General features: G+C 38.1%; 2 protein-coding genes across 5 annotated transcripts in view; both read right to left on the reverse strand.

Moving 5' to 3' along the window:
- Window positions 1-10,253, reverse strand: part of pigg (phosphatidylinositol glycan anchor biosynthesis class G (EMM blood group)) — a 66,237-nt gene extending 55,984 nt beyond the window's left edge. For both annotated transcript variants that reach the window (XM_029441547.1, XM_029441548.1), the window contains exons 1-3: window positions 9,809-10,253; window positions 9,503-9,708; window positions 1,460-1,669 (exon numbers count right to left, since the gene is read on the reverse strand). In XM_029441547.1, the coding sequence (XP_029297407.1) occupies window positions 1,460-1,669; window positions 9,503-9,708; window positions 9,809-9,962 (570 nt within the window). In that variant the 5' untranslated portion in view covers window positions 9,963-10,253. The remainder of the gene's footprint in view (window positions 1-1,459; window positions 1,670-9,502; window positions 9,709-9,808) is intronic.
- Window positions 10,254-12,066: 1,813 nt separating this feature from the next.
- guf1 (GTP binding elongation factor GUF1) overlaps window positions 12,067-15,957 on the reverse strand; it is a 13,748-nt gene continuing 9,857 nt past the window's right edge. For all 3 annotated transcript variants that reach the window (XM_029441558.1, XM_029441557.1, XM_029441559.1), the window contains 6 exons: window positions 15,260-15,403; window positions 14,990-15,123; window positions 14,404-14,505; window positions 12,596-12,715; window positions 12,404-12,440; window positions 12,067-12,309 (listed from right to left, as the gene is read on the reverse strand). In XM_029441558.1, coding sequence (XP_029297418.1) covers window positions 12,178-12,309; window positions 12,404-12,440; window positions 12,596-12,715; window positions 14,404-14,505; window positions 14,990-15,123; window positions 15,260-15,403 — 669 coding nt within the window. In that variant the 3' untranslated portion in view covers window positions 12,067-12,177. The remainder of the gene's footprint in view (window positions 12,310-12,403; window positions 12,441-12,595; window positions 12,716-14,403; window positions 14,506-14,989; window positions 15,124-15,259; window positions 15,404-15,957) is intronic.

Genomic DNA, 15,957 nt, shown 5'->3' on the forward strand with positions numbered 1-15,957 from the left:
ATTATCTGATTATCATCAGGCAAATATTACACTACATTTGTAGCTATGGCATATGGAGCAAATTGATGAGCAGCTTTTTGTGTGATCCCATCTCTGTGCCTCCCCGGTTGCTCAGCTGGCTTCCTCTCTTTGATGCAGATCACTTTGCCTCGTAGATAATGCTGCGATTGAGTCATTTCCAGACATACACAGCATGTTTCCAGACAATATATACATAAACCTCAAGCGGCAAAACACTGCAGTTCCTCGAAGGGCCACTTGAGGCTGGCTCCAAAAGAGAGTCATTCTCCAGAGACCCTCGTGTTAAAATGTCAAACTTTACATCAGAAATAAATACGTCTACAGCCTGGTACCAAAAAACACGGTTATGGTATCTATGGAGAATTTCCCCGTTCATGACAACTGTACGGCGGGTGAATTTTCATACAACTCACAAATAAATGATATTAAGGCTTATTAAAGAATTAATAGCATGGCCGCTTTGAGTGACACGTGGCTAGTTGTCTGTTACCGTCACCTCAGCTAACTCACGTCACTGAACTTGACTTCTCGCCATGTTTGTGGTGTTGAAGCCTTTTGGAGAATTTTTCATGCTAATATTGGACAAATAATATGGCTTGCTGTTTTTCGTTGAGTGAAATTCTATAATTGTTTTACTTGTATGTTAGCACTGATTAGCAGGTTTCGGTGTCTCCGCTCACCACACCCGGCTTGTTAGCTTAACTTGTTGCACTAAAAGACTCTAAAGGTCTGTTCATGTTTTACAGTAAGTACATTACAAACACAAAGAAGCCTGTTTGTCACGGTTCAAAAATTAGCATCCAAATTAATATCATCGTTAACGTGAATTACGGCTACACCTCCATCCATCCATCGTCTAGCGCTTATCCGGGGTCGGGTCGCGGGGGAAGCAGCTCCAGTAAGGAACCCCAATCTCCCCTTCTCCGGGCCACATCCTCCAGCTCCAACTGGGGGATCCCGAGGCACGGATACACCTGGCTAAACTAACTAAGCCTATTGTTAGAGGGTAATTTAGCATTTGTTATGCTAATGTCACATAGTCCCACCGGGACTCGCTCCACTCTCGTCCAAATATGGTCACTTCTGGTTTCAAAAAACAAAGATGGCGACGGCCAAAATGGCAGACTCTAAAACAGTCACTACGTCCACTTATAATACACAGTCTATGGTGATCATGTGGTACTTCTACTTAAGTAAATTATATTGTGGTATAATGCATCTAAATATTCAAGGTGGTTCATGAATATTCAAAGTGAGGATTGAGAGGATTTTCTAAAGAAATATTTTATAAATGACAGGTTTTCCTTCCGCTCTCTTTTTATATGGTTTAATGACCTGTGTCATACCTGCTACTGGCTGCATGTATTCTTTTGATATTAGCAGAATAACACATCACTTATATCTTCTATTCAGCCGAACCCTGGCTGTTCACACATACCTCAGTGTAGTCCGATACAAAGAAGGAGGTCGTGCCATCGTACTCCATGAAGTGTTTGGGGAAGAGGCGCACCCAGGTGTCATCTCCGTAGAAGACCATCCTCTTCCCTGCTGTTTTGGCCTGCCAAACGAGGTTGTCTTCCAGCAGTGCAGGAGAATTCAGGTTCATTACCACATCAATGAAGCCTGGGATACTGCCAGTGGTGAGAGCCTGGGGAGGGATATGTTTGTGTCATTGTCCTTTGAACAATAATTGTCTTTTAATGGCGTTACACAACCTTACGGTTTCATCATATTAATCCAGCTAATTAAAACTTGTGCTGCAGTACAGTGTTCAGTAAAATATGTTTTTATGATCTTCAAAAACAAAATGAATCAATCAATTCCCCTTTTATCTGCTTGGTCACTACTTTGATCCAACATTGAAAACCAAACTATGTCCCACATCCTCAAATCAATCTCGCTGCCACAAATGGAAACTGAATCAGGTAGATTGATATTTATGAAGTACAGTTTCTACTGATTTCATCATGGAATCTGAAATATAACAACACTGGCCCCCATTTGACTGACAAGAAAAACAAAGCCTGTTTTGGAAGTCAGGAGAGAGCCTGGTGCATCGTCGAGGGGGGAAGTACAAAGGCCTCGTCTTTATGCACTGAAGGCGATGAGTACGCAGATGCTGGCAGGAAACGCTGTTATTCAAACGGTGAGCGGCCTCGAGCAAAGTCTGTGATCGTGCGGGACGCTCAGCAATCCAGGTGAAAATCAGAGGTGACCAGCCTTTATTGTGCGAGTCCCGGCTGTTAGAGGAACCTGCCGAGGGAGCTGGGAAAGTCATCTTATACGACACTTCTTTAAACACAATTTTATCTGTTTTAGTGGTGATGCGTTTGTCTTCGTAAAACCCCGCTTTTCATTTCACATCTGGGTATTTTGTTCATCTTATCAGTTTCTATATATTGAATCTTTAGTTTGCTTGCAAAACACTTTGTAGCAGTTTGTGCATGGTTACTGTTGAATTACCACTTTAACTGCTCTATAGCAACTCCGTGGCTACTTCACAGTTGCAAGGGACGAACGGCAATAAACTAAAGAAAAAAAAAAGGTGCGACACCCCCACAAACAACCTCGGGAGCTGCTGCAAGCTTCAAACCTTTCTTTACTCGCCATCACATTTCAATATACCGAGGACAATAACGTTTTATCAATTTGTGTCTTGATGTGTGGGAGAAAAGTTCTCTTGTGTCACGTTGAAAGGTTTGTGTCTCCTATTTAAAAATGACAATCTAATAAACATACTTTATGCCGGAGTAACGTCTTAAGCCTTTCAGCGATGTCGACTGGAGCTGATACTTGGAGCCTCATCTTCTAAGCTTTGTTCCTGAGCTCAATTATTTACCACTTCCTTCCTTGTGATTGTTGTTGCTCCTGATAGTGCAGATGTTTGTTTCAGGGAGAGATGGATGCTTCAGTCTTCTCTCTCTGCCTGCTCGCTCCCTGGCAATTTTTTGCCAAACTGGTAAAACACTTTGCTGTTACGCAATAATAAACTCAGGGGGGGGGGGCATATTGATGGAGATAATTCTTGTGTAAAGAAAACGATCAGCTCGATACAAAAGCCTGGTGGAAAAAGTTCACAGATAAATCTTAAAAATGTATTCAGATCCCAAAAACCCATTGAGGAGCTGCCCAAATGAATCAGTGACTCATCAACATACTAACTACGGGCTCACAGTGTGTCAAAGCTTGTGATGTGCCACTGCTTAAATAATACAATATCAGCGGGGTATACAGACGCTCTCTGGCACAGATATGAAAATGTGTAAAGGTGCCAAAAAACAGACGGAAGGGGCTGTGACTTCCACTCTCGAGCCTGGCAAAAGATTTATTTTAGTTTTTACTTACTTCCCACTACTGAATGGAAGATTTTGTTCCATTGAAAAGATCTTCTCTGTAGGCACTGATATCTTAATCTGTAGATTGTTTTCTAGATATATAATGATATAAAAACAGGAAACAGCATTTTCTGCCATTTTGGCAAGAAATTACTTCAACAATTGATACATTTCTGTCAATCAACTAATCGATTAGACGATTAATCGCTGCAGCTCTACTCCTCCAGTCTTTACCAGATAACACCTCGGGACATAATACAGTTGACCAATCATGCACTGTGTGTGTACCACCCAGGCAGATACCAGCCTCCCAAACAGCCACATTACTGCTGCTGCTGTTATGATTAACTGAATTCATTGTCCAAACCCACCACTTCAGTAATGTCCGCTGATTGCTGTGCCAGTCGGAGAGCCCGGCTCAATTGGCCACGTGTGAATCCAGGACTCTTTGTGTCGTGGTTAGAAAGAGCAAGTAAATTGGAACCATTACATTTAGTGGGGAGACCACAGGGTTTCCGAGTTTCCAACACTCGTTTGTTGCCTGGCCCTCAATATAAAATACAAACATACACAGGAAACTACTGTGAACTGCGTATGTACTGTGAAGCAGTCGTCCTGTAAAGATGATCAATAAATGTGTTTTCTATGTTTTCCAGTCTGTTCCCAACATCTCCTTAACTATTTATACTCCTTTTGTAGTGGTTGTTTGTTCTTTAATTAATGAATAATGTTTCAGTTTGTTGTATTTTGCCATGTACTTTTTTTCAATTATTTTACAGTCTGTGCTTATACATGTGGGAAAGTATACGAGTGTAATGATGTGAAAGGTCTACGGTAAAACAATTAATAACATTTTATTTGCAAAAACATCTGATCTGTACATGTGCCTGACCCTTTAATATGCATTATTAGAAACAGTGGAGGAGTGTTAGGGCTAATGTGTGTGTGAGTTAATGGCCGTGAGAGATTATGATTTAGGTTAGTTGGCTGTGTCATACCAGTTAATTGGGTGCAATGCAGTGATAGTGGGCAGTAAGTGGCAGCTGGTGTGTACTGCCACCTACTGGTGCGTCACAAAACCTTAACGCTGGGACGGAACAATGTTAACCTCAATACTTCTGATGTTATTAAACTCTGAGTAACACAACGTCTAATGTTAAGCTGAGCTGTGTGCTCCAACACAGAAGTGTAATGTGTTGCATCACAGCTCTGATCGAAGGCTTGTTTGTGTGATGCAGCAGCTGCAGCGTGACAGTGTGCCAAGAAATTAAATGAGTGGATATCTTGGGATTTCATTACAGAGGGCTCTCATCTGTGTTCCCTCAAAACTAGATCTCTGCTTCAAGAAGTAATAACCAACCATCCAGTCGTTTATTTTGAAGAGCTTTGTCAATACATGAGAAAGAATATAAAGCAGCATCATCGCTACTGTAGGCTGTAGTACTTCAGATTTACTGTAACGGCCCAGCAGACCCATAAAAAGAAAAGCCCTTCTGCAGGGCTTAAAGATGTTAAAGATGTACCTGTATGCTCTCAGCAAGCCTGCAAATCAAACGCACACCTTTCTGGACAGCTGGTAAATGTTAAATTCCTCCCCTTCTCCTTGTTCATAGACCGTACTGTGCATCTCCGCTGCAACATAAACCCTTCATGCCTGTGCTTCTAAATCAGAAAGATTTCATTTTGGATTTCCTTTCTTATCGATTTCCCTCTTCATACTCTATTACCGTCGACAAATCTTTTGAGAAGGTTCGCACTCAGAGTTGTTTTTGCAAGCTGCTTTAAGGCCCCTTCCCCTCCATCATCACAGCATCCTTCTCTAAACCCCGTGGATTAGGATGGAACATCTGTCTCCTTGCAAGTCCACCTCAATCCTCTCAGCTTTATCCCGTCATCCCTCCTCCACATCATCGTTGACCTGCTTCATGACAGCCAACTCCTCCTTGAAACAAGAGTTAATTCTGTTCAAGAAAAGCGTTCGTCCATCCATTTATTAACTTGTGTCTTTTGAAATTAAATGTACTCACCTCTACCTCTCAATATATGTGGAAACTTAATACATTTGATTTGCAGACACTTGCATGATGCACGTATGTGGTTGCAGTCATTGGGAGTTTGCACTTGTTTAAATAAATTCAATCAATTCTCTAGTTGCTACACTCACAAATGAGGATTTAAGGCTTTTCTGTCATAATACATTACATATTCATCACAGTTGGTCATATAAAACAAGCAGCTGAATACATCACCTTGGACTCAGTGAAATTGTTCTATAGGCTTTTTTCAGACATCTTATAGACTAGAGCTGAAGCAATTAGTTGGAACAGAAAAATAATCTGCTTTTTTTATTGTTCTATTCAGTCATTTCTTCAGCAAAACACCAAACATTCCCTAATTTCAACTTTTACAGTTTAAGGATTTTTCTGCTTTTCAGTCTCATGTTTGAAGAGTTTCTCAGCTGTGAGCACTTCCTGCTCTTTTGTCTTCTGTGGTCGTTAAGTAAATACATTTCAGGTTTTGGCGTGTCGGTCAGGCGATAAGGCATCACCTTGAGCTTTGAAGAATTGGGATTAGCATTTTTCATTATTTTCTGACATCTTGTAGAAAAAACAATTATTTGATAATGAAAACAAATTTGGTTGAAAGGAAGATAATTGGAGCCGTAGTTGGACACTTTCACATACTGTATTTTAAAAAATTGCTTGCTTTTATTTATTTATTTATTTAGTATTAATTCTGATAACAGGTGTTTGTCATTAGTGTTGACATTTTATAGGCTAAATAAAAAAATCTTTATATAAATGAATAATGAAAGTGATCGTAAGCGGCGCCCTCAGCTCACCATGCTGTTGGGTCAGGCTTCAGAGAGGCTTTTATTATTAGTGACACTGGGCTCCTGTTTTTACTGAAATCCTGTTTCTCCTCCTGAGTTTCTTCTTCTTGTTTTCAGCACTTATCCTGTCTGCTGTCTTCAACACTGTCCACCAACACATGCTGTTTGCTGCCCTCGCTGACCTGAAGAGTGCTGAGTCTGCACTCTCATGGGCCTCGTCCTACCTGTCTGGCCACATTCATCAGACGTCACTGAGGAGGAATCTGTCCACATTGTGCATCTTCAACTCTGCGGCTGAGTTTTAGCTCCAATCTTCTTCCATCTTTAAAAACAGCTTGACGCTGTCAGCACAACCCAGTTTCTCCCACCACTGCTAAAGCATGAATGCTGCCTTTTATTCTGCCCCGACACTCAGGCTGAATATTCTGTTTCACCTGACAACTTCAGTTAGATGCCTTCCCACCTCAGCGCTGCCCAGCAGCCGTGCGGACGAGACTGAGCTGCTCTTTTTCCTGGAAAATCACTTTCTTTGCAAAAACTCTCCAGCAACACTGTCAACAACACTCTTTCCCAGCCTGCTTGCAATCTTAGTGCGTATCAACACAAACAATTTGTCATGGAACTGCAAGCCTTCTGGCTCTGCTCCCTCAAATACTCTCAAGGTGATGATGCATGTTACCCTATTTGCAGTTGTAGGCAGAAAACTTAGCACCTATCTCAAAATGTCCTTTACTGAGAATACGCTTACAGGAATACTGAGGCATTTCTGGCATTTTGTGGTTCCAACACTTGCATCTCTTATGATGGGCTAGATGAAATATTCCTAAAGAAACTTTATCTTTTCAGCTGTTTAACTCATTACAAGGCATGTTTTCCACGAGCCCAAGGAGACAACTTCCAAAATTGCTTCTTGTGTATGACCAACAGTCCAAAACCTAAAAATATTTAATTTATAATGATATAAAACAGAGAAAGACAGCAAATCATCTAATTTCAGAGCGATTCAGTTCAGTTTAGTTTAGTTTTTGATTAATTTTGTCATGTGATTAAGTCGACTTATTGTTTCAGCAGGACTTTCACATGCAAATAATTGATAAAAAAATAATTTATTAAATATTTTCACAAATTGATCTGATATCACTGTCATTTAGTAATTAGATAGCATCGTTAAGCCACGACATTTAAACTCAATTTATTCCAGGATAAACTTATTTCAGGGTTTTAAAAATGTAAACTCAAGTTGGGGCTTGTTCATGTAAGGGTAAGATATAAACCCTCACTGATATCAGGAGTGGACAAAGTGTTAGAAACACCTCAGTATCACACAACGGGGCACAAACGGCAGCCTTCAGTTGAATCAACACATTTCTGAATCAGTTCCAACATCACTGAACATTTGGATTTACTGCGGGGCTGCTGCATTAGCTTTAGCTAGATAAAGCTAATATACTGGTGTTACGACTGTGTTCGAATTTTGCTGCCAAAGTGTCTTGAATGTGTGCAAGGCGTCTGTGTGTGTATGCAGATAGGTGTGTGCCAGGACGAGGAGCCCACTGTTCCGCAGCTCCGGCAGGTTATTGGCACCTATTGATGACGGCTCACTACAAAAAGAGCCAAGACGGCGTCCCCTCGGGCGCAGAGGAAAGACGCATCTTCCTCATCTCCCAACCGGCCATAATAAGCACATGGAGCTTTAGAAATAATGATGAGATAGTAGGGATGGACTGCCTATTTTGTTAATCTTGTTTTCTCCAGTGTACATACATTAGCGAGGTTACTGATTGATGTTCTTTCTTTTATTATCTTCAGGTTACATTGGTTGCTTCTGAAGTTTAGAGGCGTTTTGATTTGTTGGCCTTGGCCCGCTGTGAATGCTGAAAACGATCTGAGACCATAAATAAAACTACATCGTTTGCACATTCAGTGATCCGTCTCTGGGGTTGCTCGGGACTTTGGGAAGATGGAGGGCTTGTTTCATGTTGTGTCTCTGTCAGTATATCACAGTTTACCTGACCACTAACACGTATGTCATGTGCAATGTTTTTTTAATTTTTTTAAACAAACTATATATTTGTGATCAGAAGAACACGATGGGGGTGAGGCTGAGAGGCACAGACAGGTTAGGGAAATCAGGAAGTATCCAGAGACGGACTAACACATGGTCGGCTTTAGTCTTATGAGATTTGTTGAGATTTTGTTTCAATAATAATAACACCAGACTGATCTAGATCCAGATCTGATCTTTTGGATCTACAGTCTGTTTCAGTGATATATATATATATATATATATATATATATATATATATATATATATATATATATCTATATATATATCTAATATCTATATATATATATATATATATATATATATATAATATAGATAGTAATATATATATCTCTATATATATTATATATATATATTATATATCGCTATATATATATATATATATATATATATCTCTATATATATATATATATATATATATATATATATAGATATATATATATATATATATATATATATATATATATATATATATATATCTATATCTAGAGATATATATATATATATCTAGGAGATATATATATATATATATCTAGAGATATATATATATATATATATCTAGAGATATATATATATATATCTAGAGATATATATATATATATCTAGAGATATATATATATATATCTCTAGATATATATATATATATCTCTAGATATATATATATATATCTTCTAGATATATATATATATATAGATATATATATATATATATATATATATATATATATATATATATATATATATATATATATATATATATATATATATATCTATATCTATATCTATATACACATACATACATACATACAACATACATACATATCTTAGACTTTATATTTGCACTCTTCTGAATTTGTATTGCAACTGCGGCACTAACCCAACATTGTGATATGAGACTAGATGTTGTCTTAGATTTTGGATATTTTAATATTGCAGAAGTGTTGTTGTTTTCTGGTTTTAAAGACTGCATTACAGTAAAGTGATGCAATTGTCTGAACTTATCACACTGTTCTATTATTTGCCTTTACCCTCTTAGTCATTATATCCACGACTGATGATTATCAAACATCTCATTGTGTAAGCAGTAAGTCTACCCTACAATATCGTCGCAAAATTGATATTGAGGTATTTTTGGTCAATAATATTGGGATATTTGATTTTCTCCATATTGCCCAGCCCGAGGATAAATTAAGTTGTATCTCATCTCATTTGAAACTCCTCTTTATGAGTGACACAGTTAACATCTTACCTTGATCCTGGGCATGGTGACGGTCGGAGGTCTTGCCTTGGCCACAAAGCTGTGCGAGGAGCCTCTCTCCACCAGGTGTCTGGTGTAGGGCATATACATGCGACCATTGGGTCCAAACACAAAGTCCTCCCGGAGAGCATCCACTAACATTATAACTACCCTTTTAAAAAGGGGTTGGGGCAGACGAGAGGAGTTAGGAGAGCTTCCTGTAATCAAAGACATGTTTATGAGTTTTTGACAGATTACCGTCACCAGTGCAGAAACTCTCGCACACATTAACACACAGGTACGTCTGCGTGAGCTCACCTGTCAGCGGCTCCGCCGGCAGATCTGACAGCTTGTTCTTGGATGAGACGGAAGACTTAAGAGGTACAGGGAAAAATCCCCGCAGGAAGAGGGCAACGCCAATCACTTCAAATATTAAAATGAACGAGGCAAACACAGACGAGCGTACTTTCATTTTGCTGGTTGACGGACACTTTAAGGGGCGAGTTTGTTAGTGAAGATAACTTGCTAGCTAGCAACCGACATGACGCTTCGTGCACAGTTTACCCAAATATAGGAGATAAAAAGCCATAACAATCCATTTTCAGATGGACACAGTGTCAAACGACGTATTACAAAGCGACTTGTCTCGGTATTGAATAAACGGCCTCTATATTGTATATGTTTGGCTGTAATTAAGAATAAAAACACTAATACCAGTTAGCGATGTAGCCATTCATAGTTGCTTCCGCATTGATAGCATGGAACTACGGGTATTACGAAGAGACAATCAAGACAAATACGCTTTTATAAAGACAATTTGAGACAATGTAATGTTCCCCTCTAGCAGGTAGTTTTTATTTATGTATACCTGCTGTTGTTGTTATTGTAGTCTTTACTTAGTTATCTAAACTGAATTTATGTTGTGTTGTTCTATTTTGTGAACATTCATATCTGTTTTATGTCTGTGAAGGAAACAATACAAATCTTTAATGAAATTATTTCTCCATGTATACAAGGAATACAAGATATAAACCATTTTAAAAATGACAACATAATAAATAAATACAAATATTTAAATACAACAGTATGTTGTAAAAACCTAATTAAGCTCAGACCTAACCATTGCAGGTACAGGTGTAAACCTTGCTGCCGTTTATTTAAAATTAAATAAAGTAAATATTTATTTATTTAGTTTTAACATCAATCTTGAAATATGAGACCAAATTACCAATTGTAATCGACCAAAATAATGTAATACGAGTATGATCAACAGTATCACATAAAATCTAATATCTAATCTAATTTAATTTAAAAAAAACTAAAACAAGGCCACATACTGTCTCGTTAAACCGAGTTGAGTCACATCTGAATATTATTAAATATACTGAAATCAAATGTCAAAACATCAAAAAATAGCTGGAAAAAAGCTGTTAAGAAAATATAAAGTTAAAACAATCTCAGTTTAACAGCACAATAGGCTGTGAAATCGTACTTGTTCATTTAATAGAATTTAATTCATATTGTCAGTTTGACTTAGCAATCAATGTTAATAAGTATTTTCCTGCTAACATGTCCAAATGTCTTGCGATGAAAAGGTCTAATGCTAAACTTTAACCGACAGTCTAAACATTTCAAGTGTTTTCATTTGATTTCACTGCACACTGCTGAACTCCATCTTCTCAAAATGTGCCCCCCCACCTTTCACTGTAACTAAAATACCCATTAAATCAGACTTGCTTTAAGTTGCCAAGTGCAAAGGGCATCTTACAGGGACAATGAGACGTTTTAATCGAGCCACTATATCTGCTGGGTAGAAGGTTAGTGGACTGTCAGGAGTTTTATACGATTCAAACCTGACATGTATGGAAATGAATTATAAATAATTAAATGAGCTCAGGATGAAATGAACTTCCTTTCAGCTGTTTTGTGGGTTTGAGCTGTTGCTGCCATCTCCTGGAAACACTGCTACTTTGTCCCGTTAATCTTTTCATTCACGATCTACAATCTTCAGAACTTCCATGATCAAATGAGCATATATGGTGTTGTAGATGGGAATTGTTTCCACAGGCATTAACAATGTTTTACTGAATACATATTCACATATATACATAATACAATTACACTGAAAAATATTCTTTAAATTGTCGGCGAATCTATCAGTTTGTTTTTGCTGCTTAATCAGTCAGTATATAAAATACAGTCAGAGAAGAAATGACCTAAATAACCAGCGAATGATCAAATGTATCAATTAATTTGAAGAGACCTCTCAGAATGCAATCATACTGCACTGTATACAGTAGCATGTGCGCTGATGAAATAACAACACATTCAATAATGAATTATGCATTATCATTTCCTGAATATAAAATAAGGATCAACACTCTTCTATTTAATAACTATGATAGATTGAAATCAGGATCACAATCAGAAGTGTTAGAATAATTGGAGATGAACAACACGTAATGTTTAAATTCATCTCCTGACAAATATCTATGTATACACGTTTCTATATACTGTACATATAATACATCTGTTAAAGGTGAGACAGAGACGAAGAAAAGACAATAACAGCAGTTTGCAGATCCAATGGCCACTTTATTCATAGAAAATCTAGCAGGGCCTTTCAACAATAAATACCAGATTAATATAATAATGACATCACTATACAATAGTGAACCAACAGTATATTAGTCTTTCCTCTTCAGGACATTAATGAAGGCGTCTTTGGGAACTTCCACACAGCCGATGCGCCGCAACTTCTTTTTACCCTCTGCCTGTCTCCTCAGCAGCTTCATCTTCCGTGTTATGTCACCTCCGTACTACCAAGACAAAATACATATAGAATTCAATCTAAGTGTTTGTGGTTCATTTGCAGATTCAACAACTTTTGAGTTAAGAAAAACTTTTACTTACACATTTAGCGAGAACATTTTTTTTGTACGCCTTAATCCTGAAAGAGGCAAAAATTGTCATGACACCTTTGTAAGGCACATTTACATATTTAGCATTTATACATTAAATACAATTCATAGTGCTTTATATTTACGCATTGATTTGCATCTCACACAAAGTCTTAAGCTTAACGCTGCATGATGTTGTACTTACGTTTCCCTCGCGATGATCTTACTTCCAATAGCCGCCTGTACAGCCACCTCAAACATCTGCCTTGGTATGGATTCTTTGAGTCGCTCACACATGGCTTTCCCTGTGTTGTACGCATGGTCTCTGGAATGAAAACACACCTGTCAGAACTAAACAATTGTGAAATGCTGCTGCTCTGCTCGACCAGCAAGGAGTGCGATCCATAAAATCTACTGGACTCACCTCAATACATACATACAGTAGCTGATAATGACAGTATACATTCAATATAAAGCTACAGCCAGGAGGTGGTTACCCTAGCTTAGCATAAAGACTGGAAACAGCTAGCTCAGATCTGTCCAAAGTTTAATAACAAAAACAGCGGTCGTGCCAAAGAAAAGTACATGCTAGTATGTTTCCGTTTGGAATAATTGCTGGTAAAAAAAGCAAACAAATTAAGGACGGTGCTAATATTAAGAATCTGAGATGTAAGTTGTAAATATATGAGGACAAAACTCATTGCTAAAACAAAAACAAGGAAGGAACCACATGGCTTCACTTTGCAGGGTTGGATCAGCTTCATCACACAACAGACGCTAAACAGGGAAAGCTACACGTTGCACACGTTAGTGAGGCGGTGCAACGGTATGAAACATACTTCATCTGTGGATTGTGTTGTAGTTCCCGATGCACAAAAACTATCACCTCATCTAAATCAGTATGTTGTTTTCTTCTGAAAAGGCCCAAATCAATGTCTCTTCAAAGTCCAGATGATATGATAATATGGTGACTCTGGGCAAATATCACAAGCATTTCCTTATTGCTAAATGGGCTTGCAAAGTATACATTTGATTGGGTCATCCACTGCAGGCCTAATACACGGCAGGAGCGGCGTCTGTAAATTCTTAGAGAATATTTTAGTTTGTTTCTTGTAAATTCACGTATTTAATCTCGAACATGTTTTTACCAACAATGGCCCGAATACGCCCGTCGTACTTTAGTATCTCTTTACTTTGAACAGAGCCGGGCTAGCTATTCCCTTTCTTTCCCTCTCTGTGACGCTAGACTAAACACCTGCACCACCTTAGTTCCAGCTCCAAACACAACGTGCAGACATGAAAGTGTTGTTCATTTTCTCATCAAACTCACAACAAGAACGTTAACAGGCATATTTCAGAAAACTATTCCTTTAATAGGTAAAGGTGAGCTTCACTATACGACTGTGTGCCCGTCATACTATTAAGTACTTTGAATAAAAGCCTCTATATCAAAACAGATGTAAATGGCTTCTCTGCCTGACAGGACATCCGAGCCTCACTCGGGATATGCTGCTCTGTGATTGGTCCCTTAAAGAACAACGCTCGGCTCCCAGGCGGCCAGTATAGATGATCTGAGAGCAGCCATCGTTGGTGAAGTGTAGCGCCCTTCAATTATTAAAGTCTACTGGCTTTGGATATAAGTACATTAAATACAGATCTGCTGTGCGTCATCACTTTTCACTATTGTCCTTGTCACAAATGGAATGAAGTCCTTGTCCGATGTGTAAGGTCATTGTAATAATGATGTCAACACTGGCTGCCAATAGGCCATTTTTCTTTTTTATGTTATCCTGGCTGTTGAATTACATTTCATGCGCCATAGGCTGAGAAGAATTACTAAAGTAATGAAAGACCATATAACCCTGAAATTATGTAAACTCGTCAAAATGTGCCAGCATTAATAATTAGGCTACGGGACGCAGCTGACAGAGAAAGGAAGCGTCAGGGTTTCACCTCCTGAGACCGGTTAGAACTTCTTTCCCAAAATATTTAGTGATTTCAAACATACTGTACCTGTGCACAATGGTGATGAGTTCTTCCACAGGCTCCCCGTTAATCAGAAAATTCATCTTTATCAAATCAGCAGCCTGATAGTCTGCGTTCTCATAGTCAAAGCTAAGGGAGATAAAATCATGGGATTCAGTCAAAAGTGATGCAATATTTCATGAAAGACTTTTATCTAACATGGTTGAATGGAAGACACGAGGAAAGGTGCAGTGGAAGGGAAACTATGGCATTAAAAGGGAAACGTTGGCGTGTCAGTGTTGGATTTACTGGATTCACTGACATTTTTCCAAATAATTTAATTATCCTTTGACAACAAGTTTTGAATTGACTTCACTGCTCTGAAGATATAATGTAACTTCATTCAATACACAAAGACATAACTTTTCACCACCTACCATCAATAATACAGTAAGATTGCAAAGCATGTGACTTTTGCTATAAGATTTAGTTTTAATTTCGTATCACACATTGTATTTACATTGCTGTTTTTAAGCAGCTTTAGTTAACCAAACAGATTTCTCCGTAGGGTAGCTTTGCTGTCTTCCAGTGTGAAGTGATTCCATAACACAACGTCGTACTTGCTTAGTTTTACCTGGCATATCCAGAAGACAGCGATTTGAGGTTATCGTAGAAATCCACAACGATTTCATTCAAAGGGAAGAGGTACTTCATCATGACGCGCTGCTCGTCGATGTACACCATGTTTTTTTGGATCCCTCTGCGTTTCTTTAAGGACACAACAATATGAGATCATTTTGCATGAATTTACACGTGTTAGAGGTAAATGAACTGAGCCTCCATATGGTGCGGAAACAACACATTCAGGTTCAACAGTATAGACGACAGATCATTTCCCTCTTACCAAGGAGAGAGTCATAATCTTGCCGGTGTAAGTATCTGGAGTGATGATGGTCCCCAGCACCATGGGCTCCAAATACTCCGACACAACGGATTTTTCTGGGAACTGAGCAGGGTTCACGATGGTTATCACTTCACTGCCGTGTTCCTGGAAGGAGAACCAACGAGATTTAAAACTCCTTATAAAACTGGTTACGGTCTCTCCAAAAGCTTTCACGATTTCAAAGTGAAGGGCCATCCAAAAACATTAGACTCCCCACAGGCTTGAAATATGGCTGTAAAAGGTTCCCTTGTCCATTACTAGTCTTGCAAGACTAAGAAATAGTGTCAATTGTAATAATTTGGAGTTAAATATTACATTTAAGTCGTACACCAAGTTGTTGCTAATGGGAGGAGTACATGTTGTTTCCAAGGAAACTCAACTTGCGTACATTATGCATTTAAATGTGGCTGTGATTTTCACTTTGGCATCAGAACATTTTGATATTGTCCTATATATATATATATATATATATATATAGTATATATATATATATATGTATGTATCTGTATTATATATGTGTATATATATATGTATATACATATATATATATTAATATATATATATATATTAGATATAGTATAGAGAGGGGATACATATATAGAGATATATAATAGTATATGATATATGTGATAATACATATAGAATAGATATAGAGAGAT

Source organism: Cottoperca gobio, chromosome 10, assembly GCF_900634415.1.
Source record: "Cottoperca gobio chromosome 10, fCotGob3.1, whole genome shotgun sequence".
Lineage (NCBI taxonomy): Eukaryota > Metazoa > Chordata > Actinopteri > Perciformes > Bovichtidae > Cottoperca > Cottoperca gobio.